This window comes from Mycteria americana, chromosome 20, assembly GCF_035582795.1.
Source record: "Mycteria americana isolate JAX WOST 10 ecotype Jacksonville Zoo and Gardens chromosome 20, USCA_MyAme_1.0, whole genome shotgun sequence".
Classification (NCBI taxonomy): Eukaryota; Metazoa; Chordata; class Aves; order Ciconiiformes; family Ciconiidae; genus Mycteria; species Mycteria americana.
In genome coordinates, this window is record NC_134384.1 from 3,051,859 (window position 1) to 3,075,709 (window position 23,851).

The following is a 23,851-nucleotide window of genomic DNA, read 5'->3' on the forward strand; positions in this document are numbered from 1 at the left end:
GGGAAGCGCGCGCACATCCTCACCGAGGCAGCAGCTGCTTCTCCGCAACCATTCATCGACCACAACCCCCCGGCGAGGGGCTCCCTGCTCTCCGTGCTGCCTCTGCACCGAGGACCACACGCAGAAGCGGCAGGGCCTTGCTGAGGCGAGATGGAGTTAAAGCAGTGACGTTCCTGCCGTCACAGCCAACGCTGCACACACTAGAAACCTTTCAGCAGAAGAGACAACCAGGCTGCTCGTTGCCCATTTGCGCTCAAACACAAAATCCCCGACCCAGTCTCAGTTTGAACAGTCGGCAGAGTGAAAGCTATTCCCATGTGGAATCAGTAATTAATGCAGAAGAGCGAACAAACCTGCGGCTGATCTGCAAGCACAATATATGTTGTTGGAAATGGTGTCTGTTACCCAAGAGACACAGCACGGCTCCTTGTAATCATACAGGGATTTGTCAAAGGGGTGGACTAATTTCTCATGTTATTAAGGACCTCAAATTTTGCAAGAAAAGTGGCTGGGGTTGTAGAGGAAGCTTTCCCAGCAGGCCCCGAGTGAAGCTCAGCGCCTCTACCTGTGTTTGCAGAGAGCCTGAGAGAGCAGCCCTGCAGAAAAGCCGGATTCTCGTATTGCCACTGATTTAAATGTTCAGCTATTTCACTTGGCAACATCGATCCTGCACGGCCCTGACATGTAACAGGTAGGCAGGGTTTGAAAAAGGATTATAGCCAGGCTCCTCTTCCCAGCAGCAGATCTCACCTGCCATAACGTGGGGAGAGGCAGCTTTAAAGGCAGGATGCCGATCTCGCTGTCCTGGCTGGGGCTCAAACGAAGAGCTCCCCGTTAATGAGGAGGAAGTAGGGAGCGGTGCAATCGGGAAGTGCTTTGTTCAGCCCATACGGACAGTTGGCACGTAAGGATCTACCGGGGGTTAATCAAAGGCCTGCTAAAGCGCGATGAGAAACCTGCCAGTCACCATACGAACCGCCGTCCCGAGGAAATTAAAAATCACGCACCATATGCCGCGCGGCACGGGGAGGGAGCGGGGCGTCTCGAGCAGCGTTTGCATCTGCCCGAGCGGCCCCGTGAGGTGCGATGTGCGCTGCCCCGGGGGGTTCATAACCCGGCAATAACTCGCCTCCTTCCCCTGCCTTCCCGGCACCGTGCGGGGAAGGACAGTGATGGGGAAATAAGGGGAACGGAGGGGAAGGATGACACATGTTCAGCCCAACCCAGTGGCAGAGCAGCCGGAGAGGCAGAGCCAATAGCTGCTTTTCATGCTCAGTGAGTCCGTCCACCTCCACCCCCCCTCGAGTCCTTAAGTTGCAGCTTTTAACTACCTCGGTGTTCAAAGAAAATATGATGCTCAGCGTGAACAGAAGGAAGAGCCTGCTGACAGGTAGACAGCATGGACACTGATCCCGGCAGGGCCGGCTGCTGAGAGAGGTACGTGCCTTCCAAGGCAGGGATCCGAAAGCAATCACATTTGGGATGCAAACTCAGAGCAGACTTTAATTTTCCAGCAGGGGGAATATGGAAATCTGGCTCCCTCGAAATGATTCATCCCCCCTTCCCACCACCGCCACCTCCCCTCCCCCTGCGTCCTCTCCCCATCCCTCCCAGCACAAAACACTTTGCTGCAGTCTCTCCATCTGGGTGCCTTAATGTTGGGTGTCTTAGTGTTCCCGCGGGTGCCGAAGTCGGGAGCGGAGGCTAAGCGAGCCGTGGGGAGAGCGGCAGGAGAGAGCGGGTGGTACCCGCGGGGTTGACGGGCTCTGGACCCGGGGCGCTGGCAGGTTGGCTTGTGCCAGGCGCCGAGCAGGGATCCCAGCTGGTAAGAACCATCCTTGGGGAGCCAGGCGCTGCCCCGCTCAGCGCGCGGGTGCTTGGGATGCTACGAGGGGCTCACCCAAATGGGTGCCTTTCCCCTGACAAGCGTCAGCTCTACCAGGGGAGGGAGGGAAGGGGAGGGGGGAGGCAGTGAAGCAGGGACATCGGCAGGGTGAGGCTCCCCCCTCCCGGGGCTTTACACTCAAGGAGGACCCTGGGCCAGCGCTGCGTTCATCTCACCTAGGGCCCCTGCCCTGAACAGGCGCTGGTTTGGGGAGAGGGGCAGAAGAGAGGCCTGACTGAAGGATGCCTCTTCGACGCCCTGTTGCTGGTCGTGCAAGCCCGGGCTGCTGTTTGCTGTGTCGGGGGAGACCCTCTCCTTTCGGCTGGGAGGGTGTCCGACCTGCTGCTTGGCTATTGCAGCTGAAGGATCCCCGACAAATGTCTGGGTGGCATCTCTCTGGGGAGGCAGAGGGAGGTGGAGATGACACCGGGGAGGCAAAATCCCTTGTCTGGCAGTAGAAAGTGACTTCTCTCCCATTGCCGTGTGGGAGGTGTTCAGGGCTTGCTGCCCCCAGGATTTCTGTGTAATTCGGTCTCACGTTTATAAATACAGAGCTGTTTTCTCAGGCACGTCAAGGAGAATTAAAAAGGGGGGAGTTGTGGGGATCCCCCAGCCAGGGCTAGCAGGATCTGCCTGCCTCCTGGGTAGCTTGGAAGAACTTTTGTGGTCTTGAGAAGAAGAGAGCAGCCGGCACGTGCGTTCGCTGAGCTCAGCTTTGGTCTGCCCCATCCCGGGGACGGGCATGTGGCAGGGTGCTGAGACCAGGGCTGCTCTCAGCCAGTGGCTCTGTTTTCCTTTTCCACTTTTCCTGGTGCCGGAGCTGGTTCCTGTGGCTGTGCTGGTATAAATATTGTCTAAAAAACCCCTTTCTGGAGATGATGCCGTCAGGTGGCGCTTGGGAATAGGCAGCGTCGCTGTGGGAGTCCGGAGAGCAAACACTTGTTGCTGCGAACTGCACATTGCGCGGGGCACGGGGAAACGTGGCATCCAGATCCCCTGGCCACCCAAGCCCGTGCCCCCGGCCCTGCCGACTGCTGGGAGGTGAGGCAGAAAGGGAGCAAAGACTTTCTGCAGGCGCTGGGAGGGATGTGCAGAGCGGTCGTGGCTGTGGAGATGGGAAGATAAGCGTGAAAAGCTTTTTCTCTCAGCTCTGGCACTGAAAAGCGTGATTTTAATTATAGACTATTTCTTCAGATTTAGCCTTGTCTGGCATGTGACTTCAGCCCTGTAACCTCCTTGGCAGGCTTTGCTTGTGCGAGCGGCTCCGTGCACGCAGTGCATGGAGGTCTCTGAAGGAGGCTGCCCAAGGTAAAAGTTTCTGTGCAGTCTAGAGAGCTTTTATATGCTCGGGGACACTTTTATGGTCAGCCAGATGCATGGGGTGCAGAGCAGAACGTACCTCTTCTGTGTTGCTAAACCTGCTGCTCCTGGAGTGGGGCTGCCCCAACCCTATAATGCCCAGAACAAGACCTGCAGCTGGGCCAGCCCGAACCATCCCGAAGGCCAGAGCAGAGCCGGGCTTGGGCAACCACCCGTCCCGGGGCACGCACTGAAGTTCACCAGGAGGGTCTGCACATAGCAAGGTCCCACGCAAAGCTCCCCAGGCCAGGAGGGGCTGTGGGAGCACGCAGCGAGGCACAGCGCTGCCCAGACTTACCTGCTTCATCCCGTGTGCCACCTCCCCGCACCACGGGAGAGAATCGGCCCCGGTGCTTGGGGACAGCATCAGGCGACGGCAGCTGGGTGGCAGCCAGGACCGAAGCAACTGGCCACCTTCCCGTCTGGCAATCTCTGCACCGTGCTGCTCTCCGCTCCCAGGGTCAGAGAGAGTTTGCCACCCCCCCCAGCGCAGACACAGCCCAGAGCACAGCCCAGCCCTCCTAACCCCAAGGATAACCCTCCCACTGACTTCAAAGACAAGGCATGCTTGAGAGGACAAAGAGAAGCATTGTAACTGATAATGCTTAGGGATGGTATTAAGTACATAAGTTGTTTTCGGAGATCCCAAATGCAACAGCGTTTTTGCAGCCTAGCTTAAGTGTACAGAGAGCAGACGGAGGCTGAGGAAGAAAAGAGCTGCACAAACTCAAGTAAGAGCATCCACATCAGGGTTTGCATCCAGTTTCACTAAACGAGGTCCAACGCAACTTCCGCTTGGAGACAAAAAAACACAGGCACAATCCCAGCTCAGAGGCTAGACAAGAGAGGGGGGACCTGGGCGCAAGAGGCTTGCCTGCCGTGGCCGAGCCGGGCGGCAGCTGAACCTTTTGGTGCCCTCAGTGTGGTGCAGACCACGGGGCGAAGGTGCCCTGCTCCGGCAGGGCCAGCTCTCGCAGCGGGCGGCTCATCCCATGGGTGCGAGCAGGCTGGCGGCATCGCCCGGGCTCTCTGCGGAGTGCGATGTTACCAGCAGCAGCCCCGGTTCCAGCGCAAGGGAGCACGTCCCCTGTTAATCAGCATTTAATTAAAGGACATGCTGACATTTGGAAATCAGAAACAACTCTCCTGTGTGGGCTGCCTCTCTCTGCTGCTCGCCTCTTCTCTGAATCACTCCCTGACATTTTGCCAGATTAGGATGTGACTCTCTCTCTCCCTCCTTCCTTATAAAAATAAACTGAAAAGGAGATGCAAAGCCACCGCTGCTCCTGAGGGAGAGGACGTAGGGGACGGGGTTTCGCTGGGGAAAAACTCCCATTATTACACTGGCGTCCTACAGAGACCCTGACTGCGGGGCAGGTTTTCGTGTGGTAGCTGCTGCAGGGATGCTGAGGGAGGGGTTACTCACCGCGTCGGCGTGGGGCAACTGGTCCTCCCTCTCCAAAACCACGCAGAGAGCCGTGCGGGCATCTCAGGTCCCCACACGGCCCCAGGTGATGTGCCTGAAGGAACCAAAAGCAGATGGTGTGAATGCCTGGCAGGGGAACAGGGAGTCCCTGCAGCGGCTGGCCCATCGGGAGCAGGTTGGACCCACGGGGAGCCATGGGTGGGGCAGGACGGAAAGCCAGGGCCAGGGAGACATTCAGCATCGCGGCCTTGGAGCGGCCCCGCTGACAGCATCGCTCCTCAGAGCGAAGGGGACCGAACGCGGGCGGAGGGCAGGCCCGCTGTGCCCTGGCGTGTCTGCACGGGGAAAGGCAGGGCACCCCCGCACCCCCCCTCTCCCCACGTACCGACCCACCCCGGGTGGGACCCCCCTTCCCCTCACGTTTCCACCCACCTGCCCCTCACACCGGACCCCCTCACCCCGTGCCTCCCACGTGCACCCTGCGTGTACCCCCCACCCGCCCCGTGCTGCCCCCCACCACGCGGGGTGCCCCACGCCCGGGGTCCCTTCCCCACCCCTTGCATTACTCCGGGGGTGGCGGGCGATCCCTCGCCCCTCCTTCGCCCCTTGCATTACACGAGCCACAGCCCAGCAGCATCCCGCCTGCGCCGAGGTGCCCCCCGCCTCCCGCACCTTCTGCTGCTCTTGAAACGGGGCCAGCGATTCTGTTTATCTGTTAGCCCATGCCAGAGCTGGTAAAATGCAAACAGCAGTGAGGGATGGGGGAGGAGGAGGGGTAGTGGGGGGGAACCCTCACCGTTCGCTTCCCCTTGGCTGCTCATTTCAACCTTCTTTCAAGCAGAAATTACTCACATTAATCAAGAGTGAGAATGTGTTTGCAGCCCTGCAGATTTGGCAGCACGGAATCAAATTCCATCAGTAGCAGCAGGAGGACGGGAGCCTGTATCTCTGCTGCGCACAGCCTAATAGAGCCATTGCCAGAGGAAATTGGATCTGAGAGCTCCCCTAAATTAATCTACCCTTTAAAAAAATGCCAGGAGATCTACATGACAAATGAGCGCTTGCAACGGAAGCTGATGCAAACATCCAGCACATCAGATCTGTATGGATCTGCCCCTCGGCCAACATCTGCATGGGAAGAGGCACAAGAGCAACCCCAACGAGTATGGGTTCCCCGCAGCCAGGGCACGCGGCGGGCGGAGGAGCCTTGACGGGCGATTCGGGCCATGGGAGCTGCTGGGACGGGGGAGAGGTGCGAAGCAATGGGGCTGCCACGCGGCTGCTGCAATAAGCCCCTCTCCTCTCCTCCTCCCAGCAGGCAGGAGAGGTGCCAGCGGCTCAGAGCTGCCCGCATCCTACGTGCAGCCGTGGCTGTGCCGCGGGGCGGCGGGGAGCATCTCTGGAGGAGCTGAGCGAGGCAGAGCCGGGGCCCGGCAGGAGCGCGGGGCCGCGGGGCAGCACCAGGTGCTGCCGTGCCGGCTCTTGCCGCCGTCGCGCCGCGGCAGCGGGGCAGGCGGAGGCTGCCGGGGTTCTGGCTCGCGCGCACCGGGGAGCCGGGGCGCAGGTGCCGCAGCTCGCTCCGCTTTAATAGAGCTGCTGCTGCTCCAAGGTGATTGCTACTTTATTGGCTTATTTTTAGCCGCGCGGCCGGGCTGAGAGTAAGATGGATGGGTCTTGTCTTGGGCGAGACTTTTGCTTGCAGTAGGAGCCTGGCTGCAAGGAGGGAGCGACCGCTTTGAAAGCTGCCTTGAAAACAGCCGGGGCTTAGCTCCCCGGTGCAGAACAGGGAGCTCACCGGGCCCTCGCTCCTGCCCCGGGAACGGTCCGCAGGGTGGGCATGGGCCGGGCCGTGCCGGGTATGAGGCCGATGTGGGTTGGTGCGGGCTGGCTGCTGCTGGGCAGTTATGTCCAACAGGGGACCCCCCCGTACCATTTGCTTGCAGCATCCCCCGGTAAAATCCAAAGACCCGTGTGGCGGTCAGGGTCTCGTCTGCCCTGAGGGTCTCCCATCCCAGGGGTCTGTCTTCTCCCCGGTGTTTCTTGGGAGCAATCGGACAGCAGGAATGCCGCTGAGCCCCTGTTCTGGGTGCAGCCAGGTGCTCCCCGGGGAAGGGGACCCTCCAGCGATCCCTGGAGCTGGCGCAGGCAGCACCGATCTCGTTAACCCCTCTGCACCGCACGCTGCCGCGCTCTCCGACAGCTCTGCTCGCACAGGCGTGTCCCCTGCACCCCTCCATCATTTTTCAACCATGGGCAATTGAAAGCCTTAGCATCTTTGCTCTGCTCTCAGCAGCACCCGATGATTGAATCTTGACCTTTATTTCCTAGGTTTATTAACTCCCTGCCCCTGTACGTGTGGACTGAGCAGGGCCAGGCAGCGATGAGACAAGGAGCATTTCCAGTGCTGCCTCGGGACTGCTGGGAGCTTGCACCAGGGAAAAGCGATGCCCAGCTGGGCTGGGTGCGAGGGCTGGGTGCAAGGGCTGGGTGCAGGGGCTGGGTGCGAGGGCTGGGTGCAGGGGCTGGGTGCAGGGGCTGGGTGCAGGGGCTGGGTGCGAGGGCTGAGTGCATTGGGCACAAGGGCAGGTGCTGGGTGCTGAGCACTTTGGCCAGGCTGGTCCAAACTGCATTGGGGAGCCGAGCGATGTTCATAGCAGAACCCCTTGCTTCTCTCTGCTCTGGAGGAATGTCACTGCAGAGGGAAGTGCCTTGCTCAGCGCACGGGCTCTAGGACGCTGCATGTGAGTTAAGTTTGCCATCTAAGTGGGGTTGTGTGATTGCAACTGGGTAAATAAGGCTTTCCGTGGTGATTTTTGCTCCCTGAACGGATGCATTTCTGTGGGGTTTTGTTGCAGGAGGTTTGTTCAGTCGTCTACAGAAAATAAGCAGCCAGGTGTCAGGATATTATGGCAAGGGGAAAATAAAATACCTGGGTAGCCAGATGAGAAAGAGTGTGAACTCGGTTAAAAAAGTCATCAAGCGTGTGTAGACAGTGCGTGGCAATAGCTGGGCGTCTCTGCCCCCCCCAGTACCATGGGGACCCGTGCCGCAGAGGGAGCAGTGCCCGGCTGTGCCAGCACACACGTGTGGCACAACCCGGTGTGCCGGCGTGCCCCGGTGCCCGCTCCGGCTGCGTGGCTGCCTGCCAGCGTGGCGGGAGCTGCGGCCGGCGAGGCCGCAGGGGATATTGATTAGCTTTACAGTGCAACCTGACAGAGCCTATTCTGGTGGTGTAATGAAGACGGATGATCCCGTCCCCTCGCCGCGGTGCTTTGGGGAAGGGGAAAATTATTCGCTGCATCCTGGAGGGGTGCTCCACGGTCCTCCATGCCTCGTTCCTGTACTTCATCTAATTTCCACCGCTCTCGCTGGTTTTTTTCTTTTTTCCATCCTTACGGCTCTCTGCCTTCCCTTGCCCCAGCACCCCACCGTCCCAGCGGGCGCCGGGAGATGGACGTGATGCTCGTGCTGGGAGGCAGCTGAGCCTGGTCCAGAGCGTCCGGGGTGCAGACCTCATCGCTGGGATGAGCTGGGAGAGGACTTGTTGCAGATCTTGGCTGCCCATGGTGGAAAGCTCTCCTGCTAGGGCTCACCACAGCCAGAGGCGTGATCCAGCCTCACACCACAGCTCACCTCTCCCTCCTCCTCTGCTTTCAGTCCCTGTCTCTTGTTCTTCGCCCCCTGCCTTCGCTTCCCCCGCGAGTGCCCATCTGCACATGCGTCTCCTCCTCGGGGCTGCTGCCGTGGATGAGGCAGCCCAGCAGCCCCGAGTGCCCGGCTGCCAGCCCAGCTTGCTGCAAACACATCCCCCCTCCAGCACGGGAGAGACCTCCGCAGAGCAGCCCCGCTGGGAAACCCCACGCAAGAGCCGAAAGCCTCATCCCGGGACCTGTTAGATGTCAATTAAGTGCAGCTCTATGAGGTTGATGAGCTCCTTTCACAGCCTGATCTGAGCGTTTTGGAAACTGCAGGCAGTGTTTTTTCCTCCGCTGACCAGCAGTTGCGAATCCATCTTTACGGTAACACCAGGCTCAAGCATTCGCATGCCAGAAGGCAGTTATGTACAGTCATAAAAATGATTTAAAATTGGTCAGGGTTTTAAAAGGAAAAAAAAAGAAAGCTCGTATATTATCAGGTCTTTATTTTTCTTCTAGCTTTTACCCTTTAGGATTCATGTTTTCAGGCTTTTCTCAACAAACAACACAGTTGGAAATGCTAAAGCATTTTTATATAAGAGCTGAGAATCCTCCAGAATCACAGGGCTGCGGGAAGGAAAAAAAATACCAACTGCTGTAATGCACGAGATACGATCTCCAAAGCTGCCAGCACCCTCTGCAAAGTAACCATCTCCTACTACATCTTCAGAAACCTAACGAGTCTCATTGCTATCTTCCATCAGATCCAAGCCCCATTGCTTCACGGGCCTGAGGTTCAGAAGGGATCCTCTGGTCTGACCCGATGCGGGGATGATGCCCAGCAGCTCCCTCGCTTCCAGCCTAGGAAAAACCCCAGTCCTGGAGCGAAGATTTCTAGGGATGAAGAGCCCCAGTGATTAATTGCAGCCTCTGTTTTAAAACTTTGAGCCTGTTAAGACTGTTTTGGGGTGGGATCTATGACGTTCCCATCGATGCCCCGTACACTATCCAGCCAAGTTCTTTGAGGTGATAAATAAATTATTGTAAAACCAAGGGGGAAATCGTCCTGTAGCAAACACACGGTGCCTCTCCAGCCTCACGAGTCCCCTTGGATATTCATGGCAGAGCGATTACTCTTTTTCTCAGCTAGGGCAACTAATTTCATAAATGGTGCAACTCTACCGCGAGCGGAGAGCTGGCTGCAGAGTTAGGGAGGAGAGGAAACCACAGTGCCCCGTAATTTTGAAGAAAGTACATCTAAAAATAAGGCACACCAGATACCTGCCTGGCTGTTACTGGATGCAAACACGCTACGAACGCAACGATGAACCTTTTTGCGGTCTGCGGTCCTTCCACTGGCACTTCACCAGCCCGCTTTTGGGATGACTTTTGGGGAAGAGCTTTGGAAGGCCGATGGGGAGCAACCCCCAGGCAGCGAGGAGCACATCCCCGCGTTTCGCAGCCACCTTTTCCTCCCGCTCCCAGCTCACGACTTCAGCCTAACATCTGGCAAAGTTGCGTACCACGGGCAAAGCGAACGTCGCTGCTTATGGCAGGCCAGGCTGACGGTTCCTGTGAGATCAACCCCGCGAGCATCATTTCTCGGTGATAGCTAGCTCACAAAGGAAAGAAATGGAAGCAAATCTTACATGACACGTTTATTTTTGTCATCTATTTATTAGCTCAGAGCAAAAGTCCTGCTGCGCTGCATTATGGGGATTATGCAAATGAGGGACATCAAGACAATTAAAAAAAAGCCCAAGTGAGCACAATGTCAGAGCCGAGCAGATGCTGAGAGACAGCGCAGCCCTCCCCGGCCGCTCCTGGCCTGCTGCAGCCCGGCTGGACCGCCTGCTTGGGCAGCCCCGTGCCCAGATCCAACGTGTCGCCCTGTCCGGATGCTCCTCCTCCTCCTCCGGCTTGTGCAGACAACCCAGCCGAGCAGGTCGTTAGGCCCATCAGTTAACGAGCTGCCCAACACGTCTCCCAGAGCTGCCCTCCCACGGGGCTTCGGCTGCTGCCCCTTCCCTCTTTGGGGAACGGATGCACAGAGTGGACCCTCTCCCTGCTCTCGCCTAGACGGGTGCAGCCAAATTGATGGTTAGACTAATCCCGGGCAGAATTTGGATTTACAGGGTTGCTGAGGGAGCTACCCACAAGGCAGAGAGCTTCCTTGCCCCCTGCAAGGGACCTCCCGGCTCCCCACGGGCGAGCAGCCCAACGCCCCGTGTCCCGGCACGAGGGGACCCGGTACGGGGTGAGGTAATGCCGTGCTCATGTTCGGTCGGGCGCTGCCACGGGAGGAGGATCTGGCTCGCTCCCCGGGTCTGAAGCCTGGCTAAATCCCCACTGAATCACCCGGTGTTACACTGACAGCTTGGGATTTATGAGAGCTAAAGTGGATGGATAGCAATGAGCAGGAGAAAAAAAAAAAAAAAAAAAAGGTCCCAAATCTGTCTTGTCTTTGCTTCTGCAAGCCCCAGAGGACTCGGGATGTGTGTTTGGGGATTTAATCGTGTCTGAACCCCTCTATTTTGAGACGGCGGTGGAGGGAGAGCTTAGGGCAGCCGAAGTGCATGTTGACAGCTGCATCCAAGCACAGCTCCTGCCCCAGCAGCTCCTGGAAGTGGAAAAACGCCGCTTCCCAAAAGCCTGTGGAAGAGCACAGGCAGGCTGGCGCTTGGAGACGCGGAAAGATGCAGGGAACAGCCGGGGAAACATGCTTCCATCCTCACTCCGCTAATTACACTCATTAGGGAAGGAATGCTGCCTCTGATTTTGAGCTGTACCAGCTATTTTTAATTTCCCTGCCTGCTGAAAGCACACACCGGCGCACTCGGGTGGGTTTTTTTTCTGGAAACGGGTATTTCTCCTCCCAGGTCAGAGGCTCTTTTGTGTCTGCCTGGCTGGGAGACGGGGCTGAAGACAAAGCGGAAAGGGAGAAAGCGGGAGAGAGGCGAGATGGGGAGAGCTGGCATCCCTGCCCCGGGCGGGGGGTACGCGGGGGGCCGTGCCCCGTGGGTACCGGGCATCGCGGCGGGCTGCGCGGGGAACGGGAAGCTGTCGGCGGAGCGGAGCAGCGGGGATGCAGACGTGCGTGCGGCTCCGCGACCCAATGGGGAGAGCGCGAGAGACGGGAGATAATTTATGCACTAACCTCAGATTGGGGTTGCGGGCGGCCGTCCCCAGCCGGCGTGGGAGGAAGGCCTCTTCCCATCGCCCCTTCCACCCGCCTCCTCCCGCCCCGCAACCACACACAGCCACACAATCCCCTTACAATTAGGAAGACACCTATTCAGCACCGCTCTGGCATTGCTGGGCTTTTGTTCCTTCTCTTCTCTGCTGGCAAAGCTCTTCTTCCCTTCCGCACGGCTGTGTGCAGCGCTCGGCGGTTCGTTAAGTTGCTTTTCACAATCTCCACCAAAGAACTGCAGTCCCGCTGAAGTCCCGCGATTGAGGCGGCGGGGAGGAGAGAGGAGGAAAAAAAAAGGAGGAAAAAAAGTAAGACAGCATTTTTCTCTCTCTTTCTTTGTTTGAAGTCTTGCCTGGAGGAGTTGTGTGTGTGAGCGAGCGAGGCAGTGAATAGGAGCGGGGGCACAGGCTCCGCGTACGATGGGCATTGGTAAGGAGCACATGCAAACCACACACAGACACCTGCATCCACCGGCCCCGTGTGCATGCGTTACCTGTACGGCTCCCCCCGGGGACTTAAACTCTGCGGGCAATGCCCGCGTATTTCTTTCCCAAAGAAATTCAAGTCCTTTATCTCTTTATTGTGTGTATTGAAAAGGTGTTTATGTACGCGTATGTGAATATATGTGTTTACATCTCTTCACGCTGTGTCGTAGCTAATGCGTGGCATTTGCTCGCGGTAGTTATATTCTTGTGGATATACATGCGATTAGCTGAAAAAAAATCAATTGTCTTTGTTTTAGGCGAGAATAAGCAGCTAATAATAATAATCAGATAGTCAAAAGTCATCAATATATGAATGTTTGTGAAGATGTGTGTATATATATATATGCACATTACTTATGTTGACACACAATTACATGCAACACGTTAAGTACTTATCGGCTAAATTACACGTAAGCTCTTTAACTGTTGGATTTCAGTATGAAGTGTGCACTTGTATGAGTGTTCCTGTGTATGAATGTAAGTTCGGGTACATATATGATAAGTTTTCCGTCTTACTCAGGTACCACACATGTGAAGGGGGGTGTTTGTGTAGGACTGGGGATGTCTGTGTATGTGCAAACACTTTTGCATTGTTTGTAACGTGTATAAAATCCGTGCATCGGCCCCCAGTTGCAGGCAAAGAGAAACTCTGCCTGGTGCAGAAGTGTATTTTTCTTTCTGATGAGCGTGAACTGAAGGGCGAAGAGCAGATTTGTTAGTGCTCGTGCCTTGCTGAATGTCATTGAACCCTGTAAGAAAACAGCATGGAGTGCCGGTGTGGTCGGAAGAGCTGGGTGTGCTGGTGGAGCCGCATTTGAGCAATCCTTCCTCCGGCTGCAAACTTGCAGCTCCAACACCAGTGCTGGTATTCGGCACAGCGGAGAGGGAGGCTCTCTGGATTCTCTCCGATGAGGTAATCCCGAAGAAAGATAAGGGAAGCGGTGCATGTATTAACCTGAACGGTGATGTCAGCGAGGGGAAGGGAAATTAATTACTTTGAGATAGGAATTGTCTTGATTTTGGTGTCATTTGATTCCTGCTGTTATTTCAGACGTGCTGGGGTACTGAAACCAAAGGGACTCCGGTGATGGGGTCCTGAGGGCTGGCAGGGTCTGGGGAGACCAAACAGTTCCCAGTGGCTTGTGCAGTGATTTGGTACCGGGGGGTGTGTGCGCGTGTGTGTGTGTGTGTGCAAGTGCCTGGGTGCTCTCGCCTGTCTGGACTGCGATAGCCCATTAAGGAGAATAATAATTTTTCTCTGCTGGAAGCTTCAGCAACAGCAAGGAGAGGAGAGGACGGCAAAGCCCCCCAAGCCCTCCTTCAAGGAGCAGGCTGGGGGTGCCCGGAGGCATCTGAGGGATGTCCCCTCCTGGTTTCTGCAGACGTCTGCGTCCCCAGGGAGCGGTGGCAGACCTTCAGCAGCAGGGCTGGGTGGGACCAGGGCTGGGACGGCTGCAGGCAGAGAGAACAGGCTCGGGTACGGGCTTGGGGCACCTTCACACTGCTCTTACGGGGCTCCCTGTGGGGTTTGTCTTCCCCCCAAGTGTGGCTGTCCCTTGGGAGGGAGCAGTGGGACCCTAGTGCCCTGTTCAGCAGGAGAAGCAACAGAGGAAAGGTCTCCAAAGTGGAAAAGAGACACTTTCTCCACCAGAATTTCTCCTCATGCTAATAGGTGTCACATTATGTCACGAGTCCCCGATGACTTGTCAGCAGAACATGACAAATCACTGGTAACAGTGAACAACGGGGCCAGCAGCAGACGAAACACAAATATCTCACGTCTGCATCACCTTGGACCTGACAAGGAGGATGCATCCACGATGCTCCCCAAACCCCGCCACTCAAGCTGTACAAACCTGCCTCTAGGCATGGATGCCACCGTTCACTCTCCAGGGACTAATCCATGTGCGGTTTCTTATTCCAGCCCCACGTTTCCTCCTCGCAGGGCGCGCTGCCCTTGCACGCTGCCTGTTGCACCGAGTTGCCGATGCCGGCAGAGGACGGCCCATGGGCTGGGGTCGGCCTGAGCTCAGCTTTCAGGAGGTCTTCCCTCCGGGGCTGCCAGCTCAGCACGACCACGGCAGAGACCCTGCAAAGCCCAAAGCAAGAGCAACCTTGACCTCTCGGTGCCTAGACACGGTTCGCCAAACCCCAGGAGAGCGTGAATAGCCGCGTGAGGCTTAACCACCCTTTTGCCTTGCACACGCACAGGCACACAACGGCAGCTCCCGTGCGGGTAGACCATCAACCCATCCCATTTCGATCCCAGTCACCCCAGCTCTGGCTAATCCTCTCTAGCCGGCAACGGGGAGCATCAGTGGGGGCACGCGGGGAGGGTCGCCCCAGCCCCACGGCTCTGCCAGCATCCCTGCCTTCATCTACCACTTCTCCTTGCCCCACTGGCCTCACCCGCGCATCCAGGGGGGAATCCCCAGTAGGAAGCACACCGGTGTCCTGCGTTGCAGCCAGACAGGGTTGCACAGGACAGCCTGGATGGGAATATCTGCCAGGAATCCTCTGTTGCATGCACAGGTTAAGTCAGGGGGGCTCTGGGGGGCCAGTGCAGCCGCTGGGCAGGAGGGGGGAGCCCAGCGTGGGGCAGCAGCGTTTGTAAAGGAGGTTGCGATTTCTCTTGTTTGTGCCAGTGCAAATCCCCTGTGCCAGCGAGGAAAAGGAGCCTCGGTGGATATGGGTGTTTAAACCCTCTTCAAACATGGTGCGAAGCTGCGGTGTGAATTCCAGCTGAGCGCTGGCAGCCGTCTCTGCCCCTGTCCCAGGAGGGAGCCGGGTCTGTGGCTTTATCGGAGCTGCTTGAGCTTGTGCGTGTGACGATGAAGCCACATGCAAAGGGGGTTTGGGGTCTGGTCTGCAAGGGGAGGGGAAGAGCACCTTAGCGGGTCCGCTTCCCCCAGGACCGCCTGTTGTCAGTGGATTCAGCCCTGATTTATGACGGTGGGAGATGGGTTGATCTCTTTTCTTCCTAAGCTGGTGCCCAGGGTGATGTCCCTGAAGTCACTGGAGTCACCTGAGGCAGGTTTGAGCCCAGGGAAGTGGCTCCCCAGGGGCGTCGAAGGGGCCACACTGGTGCGGAGGTGACGGATATCCTGCCTTCGCTTTCTACCTCGGGACAAAGTGCCCCCATAGCCCCATGGGGCTCTTCCCTCACCTTCCCCCTTTAATTCCTCTGTCTCTTTGTTCCCTCCGCTCTAGTCGCTCCCAATCACTGAACCGTCCCCAGTCACAGCCCCGTTGTTTCCCTCTCCCTCCATTACCCAGTCCAAGTTGCTGGAGATCCCAGGGGAGCAGCGCTCGCCCTCCTCGCCCTCCTCCAAGCGGTGGACCAGCCCCTGCACCACGCAGGATCTCGGGCTGCAGCCCCTGCCTCACCCCCTGCCTTAGAGAGCCCGTTGCTCCTCAGCCCTGCGCACTCCTCCGGCAAATCTAGACAAATCCCCCCATGGCTCCTGCAGCATCTCCTGCCTCGCAGCCCAGACTTAATTACAGCTGGGGCTGCGGGAGCTGAAATATGTGTGACCAGGAATGTGCTAAAAGGCCTGGGAGCATCTTGTTAGCGAGTGACTTACCTGGATTCCCGAGTTGCATTTGCCCTCTCCTAATGGGCTGTGTGGCAAATTGATGGCTAGTTTGCAGGAACAGATCTGGGTCATTATCTCATCCCTTCCCTCTCTGCCTCTCTCATCCCTCCACCTTGAAAAAAAGCCGGAGGAAACAGCAACGCTCTGCGCTGTGCAGTGGGGCTGAGCAGAGGCGGAGCGGAGGGGTTTGGGCTTCGGCAGGATCATATGGGCCGTGACCCGGGACACGCAAGCCTTGGGGTCCTGTGGCCAGACGTGCCCCCCCAAGAGTCGCTTGGTTCAGGTGCAGGTCCTCTGCTGAGGACTGATTTTTTGGTTTGCCGAGCACAGAAGCACCGAGGGGTCAAACCAAAATTAATTTATTCTGAATTTTTTCAGCAAGCTGGGGAACAAAATCATCTAGGGTTGGAGAACATTTTGTTTCACCTGGAGAAAAACCTGCCATTACATTTCCAGTCACCTAAAATACGTATTTTTGGTAAGAGCAAAGGAGAGCTGGAAGCGGCATGCTGTTCCAAATGGAAAAGTGGGAAGGAAAAGGTTGCAACTTCTCAGAGCTGCTTTTGTACCCAAAGCCGACTGCTACAAACTAACTGGATTTGCAAAATATTCCTCCTGGCTCAAACTTGCCCGTTCCAGCAAGAACATTTCCGCTTGCCAAAACAACCTCAGGCACTCATGGAAAAGCCAGTCCTTTGGGAGCCTGCTGCTGGGCTGAGCTGTGCCGGGGCAGCCGGAGCCCAGCTCTGCACGCCCTGTCCCCCCCAGCACCTCGCCAGCCCCCCTGTTCCTACACAGGTCCCTGAGTGAGGGGCGAGCCAGGCCCTGGAGCACTGGTACCTGCTGGAAGGGGCAAACACATCTCATGGGCTGCCAGGGTGTCGGGGAGAGGCTGCACGAGCCACGTCCGCTGTTCCGGAGGGAGGTGGGCTGAGCATCCCTGTGGGCGTAAAGCCAAGCGCAAAAGTAGCCAGAAAATGAAAGGATTTCTTTTCTCTCCTTAAAACAAACCAGACCAGTTTTGTGCTGTATCCTGTGTTTTGGAAGGAATGTGTGATTGCCTGTGCACCTGCAAAATTAGGACTATTTTGGCCCTTCCTGAGCCTGTGGATTTTCTGCGGCTGCCAGAGCGTCCTGTGAAGGGAACCTGGGCTCCGTCTGGTCTCTCCTTAATGCAATGCTGCAGCACTCGCAGCCGAGCGGCAGCTGCTGGGCGCCGGCTGCGATGCTGCGATTGCTGTTGTTGCTGCAAACATGGATTTGTTGAACGCATCTCTCCGGCACGTCTTGATAAGGGTGTTGTAGACGGTGTGGTCTCCTCGTCAGACGCCTGCTTTGGGGAGTGACGGGGAAGCAGAGCTGCGTTGCTTTCCTGAGCTCACCGTTAAGGATGCGCTGCGTGATCTGGGGTGTCGCTCAGCTTACCTGGCCTCCCTTTTTATTGCCTGGAAGAGTTGGGGGATTTATATAGCATTCTGGAAAGATTTGGGTTATATCCGTTTTGTTGAAGCAGCTATCAATACAAAATCAGGTGATGAGAAAGCGGATTAAAATGCATAAATAACCCCGGTATTACCCTATCCGGGTGGGATGCACAAGTGACAGACAGGGTGCACCTTTAGCTGTCCAGAGCACCGATACAACCAATGCATTTGAGCCTCCTCTTCCCCGAGCAGACGTTTCTATAAAGCCAAGAAGTCCAACCATAACGACTTGGAGGACAAGGTAATGCACGCTGAAGGCTGGGAAATGACATTGTTACAATGACAAATATTCTCCGAATACCCAATTCATGATCCTGGGCGCCTTATAAATGTGATTAGTAGATCTAATCTTGCTGTGCTGGAGCCAGTTGTCAAGACAGCTTGAAAATGGATCATTGCCCAACTCTGACTTCAACTGCTCCCCAAGTTCTAATAATTAATGTTTAAAAACCAAACAAGAGTTGGGTCCCGCACGCCCTGCCCTGGGGCACGAGCCAGCCTGTAGCTGGAGAGAGAGGGGCTGGGGAGGGGGGAACTGCAGATGATCCCCTAAAAGAAAGGCTGGTTGCACCTTCTTGGGATGCCATTAGTATGGATTTCTGTGGAAAACAAAATCCTTTAGGTGTACCCGGCTTGGCTGGTCTCTGTTCTTGAGTATCTGTCCATCCGTTCGTCCATCTGTCCATCCATCCTTTCCATTTCAGTTGTCGGGTATGTATTTTTTCTCTCCACCTTGCAGCAGGGATGGAGGCAGCCCCGGAGAGGCTCTGTGCATGTCTCAGCTCTCCCCTCACCTGAGACACGGGCAGGGAGCTGGGGAAGGAGGGGATGAGCCCTGGGAGAAGGCGAAGCAGCGCCGAGAGCCCTGGGCTACAGGGACGCTTCCTCTTGTGCTGTAATTTTGGGTACTCTCACTGGGGGTACTCTCATGTGGGCACCCCGGGGGCCTGCCTGCTCCAAAGGCGATGCCCACACATGCCTCTCTGGGTGCCAGTGGGAGCTGCCAGCCGCAGGGTTTTCCGCAAACCAGCTGGAAAAGCAGGAGAAGAAGATTTCCAAAAGCACTCAAGTGCTTTTGGGTAGCTGGGGTGGTTTCCAGCCAGGTTGTCACAGCATCCCAGTGCCCCCCGGGGCTGGCAAAACCGGGCTAAGCCCCGAGTGCCCCTGGCTCCCCGGGGAGCGAGGCAGGTAGATCGCTGAAGGCAGCAAAGTACTTTTTAAAGCACCACTCTAAGTACTGTGAGTCTCTAAGGTGCGTTTGATGCCTTTACCCAGGATTTTCTGGGCGATCCCGGTGGGGACGTGGTTTCAGAGCAAGCTGGTGCTGCTCAAGCTTTTGCACTTTTGGGGCAGCCTGGCTGGGGCAAAGGCTGCAGGGATGTCGTGAGAGAGTCCCCAAGCTCCCACCCGCCTTCCCCACCGCCCAACCTGCCCAAACAGCCCCCACCTCCTGCAAACCAGTGCCTGGGACGAACAGCATGGGGGAGGCTTTGAGCGTATCCAAGATACAGCGGATTTGGGCACCCTGTCAAATGTTCTCATTGTCTGACCCTTGTCCAGACGCTAGTAAAACCCTTTGGGAAATTCCCCCTCCACCCAGCGCACCGGCTTTAATTACGGAAGAGGAATGCGAGGCGCAGAGCCCTGCTCCTCCCGCCTCTACGCTCGGCTGAGCCGCCCAGGGCAGCACTGGGCGCCCGCACGTACCCCCCGAAGTTTGGGGTCTGGGAGGGTGGCGGGGCTGGGGGATGGAGGGGGAAGGCAGGGGGGCCACGGGGAAGGACAGCAGCGGAGGCGGGTGCTGGGTGCCCCTGCCCGGTGCTGGCAGGACGCTTCCCAAACCCGGGGTGACGTGCGGGGGCTCGTCCCCCCCGTCCCATTCTGGCAGCAGTACCCGAGCAGCAGGACATGAGTAATATACATCCCACTGGGGGAGTTAGATCAAAGGCAGTGAAGTAGATACAAGAGGTTTCTGCTTCACAGACCAGAGAGGCTGCAGTTCAATAGCGCCTTTGTTACCGGCTCTCCAGAGCTGGGGATGGAGAAATACCTGACCCCCCGCTCCCTCCCTCCGCTCCGGCCCCTCGGTGCACAACCATTTCAAGTATGCGACCGCGCAGCAAGGCTCGGCGGGGACGTGGGGACAGGGCGCTGGGGACTGCAGCGAGAGCAGCCGGCAAGGGAGGGGTCGGGGCTTCAAAAATGAGACACCCCCCCCCCCCCCCATAGCCGGCCGCGGCTCGGAGGCTGTGGGGCCGGCTGCCCCGTGAGCGCTGGGCACCCACTTCCCTGAGCATCCCTGCAGCACCTGGGTTTTGCTGGCGGGGGCCAGGGTGGTGCGGGGAGGAGAGGACGGTGTGGGCGATGCCAGGGTGGCTGCCGTCCCAAGGCCCGTGCCGGCTGGCATGGTGCCCTTCCCGCGGAGAGGATGCCACGCTGCCAAAGGTGAGGTCAGCCGCGCTCGGCCAGCGGCTCCGGGCTGTCCTCGGGTCCCTGCGGTGTGGTGTGGGGCTGGTGGTTCTCGGACGGGCACGTGTCCTCGTGCTCCAATGCTGGGGAGAGCAGCCTGGCACTGGAGCTGCCCTGCGTTGGGTGCAAGCTCCTTGGGGAGGTCTTGGGTGCTATGGCAGAGCCACAAGGCCATATCCTTAAGAGCCATTAAGCCCGGCTCGACAGATTTACCCCTCGAACGTGCAAGGCGCAATGAAATTGGGGTTGTCTCCTTCGTGCACCCCCGGGACCAGGGGTTGGGTTGGTGCGGAGCTGGGGGGCAGAGACCCATGAGGGGCTCCTGGCGTGCACGCAGCGCCCACGGGCATGCACCGGGGTATTTGCCTGCAGACCTCCCCAGCACAATGCCTGCACCCAAGGCCGTAACGCTGTGGCCAAATGATGCTGCTGCAGAGCTCGGTGCGTCGGGCTGCCCGTGGGGTGCCACCGTCCCGTGGGTGCCACCGTCCCGTGGCTGCCACCTGCAGAGCAAAAGGGCCGGGAAGGGAGCGTGACCGTGTCAGAAGGTGGGGCACACGGGGGCCTTTTTTTTCTTGCCATTCATGTATGGGAGTTAAAAGAGGAAAGACCTTGGGAAAACGCCAGTTCGGAGCTACCCGTGTGCTTCAGAAGTTCGGTTTGTAGGTCAAAGTCATGTTCACTGCTATTATGAACCGCAGGGTGCAAAATCCTTCCTACTTCCAAACCTGGTTGCTGTATAGTTTTAGAAACATTGAATTTCCCAAGGATTCTTGCTAGGGCAACAAGAAAGGGAGTTTCCTAGACTCAATAGCAGAGCTGACCTCATCAGCTCCTGGCAATTAGCAGTCACTGTTGCTGAACGAGCCGGCGTCCCGGCAGGGGAAGAGAATAAAGGCAGAGGCCAGTGCTTTCCCAGGGACAACGCGGGCAGTTTTGGTGCCACCGGAGGAGATCCCCCAGGTGCGGGGAGGTGCAGAGGCTTTTGCTAAAGAATAAGCTCTGCGTCCGGCTCTCAGAGTTGCTGCCGGAGCAGCTGCTCCCCATGAAACGCGTCACCTCGTCCCGAGATGCCTCGTTTGTGGGGACGGAGACGCAGGCTCCCGCGAAAAGGCGGCAGGGGAAGGCAGCGGCGGGGGAAGCGAGCGGAAGGCGGGTTTGCAGCCAGACCTTTCTTTAGCCCTTTGTCTCAGCCGACAAAGGCGGGTCTGTTGGATGCACCTCTCGCCGCTGAGCATCCACCGCCTCTGCAGCCAGGTGAGCTGCGGGGGCAGCGGGGCCAAGGGAAGGTTTTCGGTTCCCAGTTCTGCCGCTGAGTGACTCCGTGACTGTGGGCAAGTCCCTCGGTGGTCCGAAGGGTCAGATTTTCAAAACAGCTACAGGACAGGGTACGGCTATACCCCAAGGCGAGCGCTTTCCGGCCTTGCTTGCAAAAGGGATTTACCCTGTGGGTTCCTGGGCTGCTGCAAGGGAAGCGGCTGCCCAACAGCACGGTGGTCCTCTCTGGCAAGGGACACTTGATCTACAGGTGCAAATTTCTGCTGCTCCCTTTGCAACCAGAGCAACTATCTGGTTTATAACTCAAGGTTTATCAGGTTTAAAAGCAGCACAAAAAGATGTGATGGGGAATACCTAGCACTTACTGACAGAGATAAGGTGTAGCTGTGGCCAGGACACTGGCAGAGTGAAAATAAACCATTTCATTGCCTGCTGCTTGGGCGTGCTGCCATTGATTCAGGCTATGGCATGTTGTCTTTTAAGCATCACCTCTGCTGCAAGAGACTGTTGTCCCTGCAATCACAGTTCATTACAGCGTTCGGAGCCGAAAAGGCAGGGCGCTGGGTCCTCCTCCCGGGGTCAGGCCATCGCGCTGGCACGTTACTGCTGAGGGGACAGACGTGGCAGGTTCGGCTCTCTTCTTCCCGACCCGGGGGTAACCCAGGATAAACCACCCTGCGATGCCACGGTGCTGAGAGGTGACAGGGCAGAGGCTGTAGGGGTATTCCGGGGGGGACGTTCCCCTATTTTTGTAGGGTCGAGCTGGGCGGCTGTGGTCCCCGTGCAGGGATGGAGCGGGTCGTGCTCGCAGCCGGGCACAGGGAGGGAGGACAACTTAGACGGGGGGGGTTACTTTCTTTTTTCCCCTCCTTCCCCTTTTTCCTTTTCTTTCCCCAAAGACTGCTGGCTTATCCTGGGTAAGCCCTCTGCTGTGGTCTATGGCTTTTTATTCCTATGTGATTGCTTTTCCTAACTCATGTAGGGCGAAAAGCCATGGGCTACACAGAGGAGGGACTCCACCTTCCAGGCACCTCTGCAAACCGCACGGACTCCTGATCCCTTTTTAATCACCCATATTTATTTGGTAACAAATAACAAGTGAAAGGGGGCATTGAAGCCTTGCAGGGCCTTAGAGGTTTAGCAAGACGGATGGGGCAGGGGGTGGCGAGCAGAGGGAGAGACAAAGGGGGACGGGGATGGTGGGGGGCACGGCCTTTCAGGCGCCGTCGTCCCCATTCAGAGCTGAAATGGCGCTCGGCGGCGCCGGGTGCCGGCGAAGGGGGCTGCGAGGGCGGCGGGAGCGGCTTTTCTTTGGCAGCGAGCTTTTCTCACACGGTTCAAAGCATCCCCACCTGCAGCCCCGCAGAACAAAAGCGTCAGGCGGAGACCAAGGGCATTTCCAAGGGCCGCGGCCGCTGCCTTCACCCACCGCCGAAACGGCTGCCAGGTGATGGCAGGAGCCCTTTCTGCTGCTGTCGGCTCTCCCGAGCAGGGGCTCGCGGGGGGCTGAGAAAAGCCCGGGCACCTCCATCCCCATCTCCCCGCCACGCCGTGCCCCTTGCAGGGATGCTGCAGACCCAGCGCCTCGCGCAGAGCCCGGAGCCGCCCGGTTTGCACCAGGCAGGATGCGTCCCCGCAGGTCCCACGAGGCCACGGCCAGCCCCGTGCCACGAGGACGCTGGAGGAGAGGTGGTGGTCGGGAGCACGTGGCAAGGACAGGTTTAATGATACAGCGGGACTTGGCAGATTTGCACTTTTTAAATGTGCAAAGGCAGAGTCTGCGAGCACGGCAGCTTGGCAGAGCTGGGCTAGATGGGGTGGGAGAGGAGGGTGCTGCTGCAGACCCCACGACCGCAGATCCCACCGCCGCAGACCCCACCATCGTAGATCTCACCACTGCAGACCCCACCACCGCAGACCCCACCATCATAGATCCCACCACTGCAGACCCCACCACTGCAGACCCCACCACCGCAGACCCCACCATCATAGATCCCACCACCACAGACCCCACCACCGCAGACCCCACCACCGCAGACCGCACCACCGCAGACCCCACCACCGCAGACCCCACCATCATAGATCCCACCACCACAGACCCCACCACCACAGACCGCACCACCGCAGATCCCACCACTGCAGACCCCACCACCGCAGACCCCACCACCGCAGACCCCACCACTGCAGATCCCAACACTGCAGATCCCACCACTGCAGACCCCAACACTGCAGATCCCACCACCGCAGACCCCACCATCATAGATCCCACCACCACAGACACCACCACCGCAGACCCCACCACCGCAGACCCCACCACCACAGATCCCACCACCACAGACCCCACCACCGCAGACCCCACCACCGCAGACCCCACCACCACAGATCCCACCACCACAGACCCCACCACCGCAGACCCCACCACCGCAGACCCCACCACTGCAGATCCCAACACTGCAGATCCCACCACTGCAGATCCCAACACTGCAGACCCCACCACCGCAGACCCCACCATCATAGATCCCACCACCACAGACACCACCACCGCAGACCCCACCACCGCAGACCCCACCACCACAGATCCCACCACCACAGACCCCACCACCGCAGACCCCACCACCGCAGACCCCACCACCACAGATCCCACCACCGCAGACCCCACCACCGCAGACCCCACCACCGCAGACCCCACCGCCTCCGTCGGCACCCGAACAACGTCAGGGGGTTACAAACCACCCTCACCAAGCAGGAAGCGAGCAGTTTTCTCTATTCTTTTTTTTCTCACTTCCTGAGCTTTGAGTCATTAGGTGTCAGGCTTTCAAGTTTATTTCACCAGCCTGGAATGCATCTTTAAAAATAATAGTCATTGAAAAAAATGAAAGCTGAGATTCAGCTGTAATCCCATGACTCAAGGAGGTGTGGAAGGAAGAAAATCATAAAATCCCATGAGTTCCAACAATGAAAGCATGAGAGCTGGCAAGACCGTGGCACATAAATCATCAAAACTAAACACCATCAGTCAAAATGAAAGGAATTAAGCCAAT

General features: G+C 57.7%; 2 protein-coding genes and 1 long non-coding RNA gene across 5 annotated transcripts in view; 1 reads left to right on the plus strand and 2 right to left on the minus strand.

The window, feature by feature from the left end:
* Positions 1-1,340: 1,340 nt before the first annotated feature.
* BLACAT1 (BLACAT1 overlapping LEMD1 locus) overlaps positions 1,341-23,851 on the plus strand; it is a 36,858-nt gene continuing 14,347 nt past the window's right edge. Inside the window, exon 1 of one of the 2 annotated variants that reach the window (XM_075521569.1) lies at positions 1,341-1,437. Coding sequence is in view for 1 of the 2 variants with exons in the window: in XM_075521568.1 (XP_075377683.1) it covers positions 19,492-19,508 (17 nt within the window). In the remaining variant the exon portion in view is untranslated. Of the gene's footprint in view, positions 1,438-19,429; positions 19,509-23,851 lie in introns of those variants that run through there. The other variant, XM_075521568.1, reaches the window with a different exon arrangement.
* Positions 1,633-5,711, minus strand: LOC142419127 (uncharacterized). 2 transcript variants are annotated; one of them, XR_012778479.1, is made up of 3 exons: positions 5,523-5,711; positions 4,671-4,764; positions 1,633-2,990 (listed from the first exon to the last, which is right to left on the minus strand). XR_012778479.1 is itself a non-coding variant. In XM_075521777.1 (3 exons), exons 1-3 carry the CDS (start codon positions 5,489-5,491, stop codon positions 2,426-2,428), a joined length of 684 nt encoding a protein of 227 aa, XP_075377892.1. In that variant the 5' UTR covers positions 5,492-5,711; the 3' UTR covers positions 1,633-2,425. The 2 variants fall into 2 exon arrangements, 1 of the variants encoding a protein (XP_075377892.1); XM_075521777.1 differs by having other exon boundaries at positions 5,467-5,711.
* Positions 21,897-23,539, minus strand: LOC142419010 (uncharacterized). The gene is made up of 3 exons (XR_012778466.1): positions 23,480-23,539; positions 22,240-22,618; positions 21,897-22,162 (listed from the first exon to the last, which is right to left on the minus strand). It is a non-coding gene; the product is annotated as an uncharacterized LOC142419010 (long non-coding RNA).

Excerpts from the sequence above, each read along its gene's own strand:
- LOC142419127 (XM_075521777.1), bottom strand. The coding sequence starts at position 5,491 with ATGAGCAGCCAAGGGGAAGCGAACG. Across the intron at positions 4,765-5,466 it reads CAGCCAAGGGGAAGCGAACG|GCACATCACCTGGGGCCGTG; the intron begins GTGAGGGTTCCC and ends TGGTTCCTTCAG. Across the intron at positions 2,991-4,670 it reads AGTTGCCCCACGCCGACGCG|CCACGACCGCTCTGCACATC; the intron begins GTGAGTAACCCC and ends CCATCTCCACAG.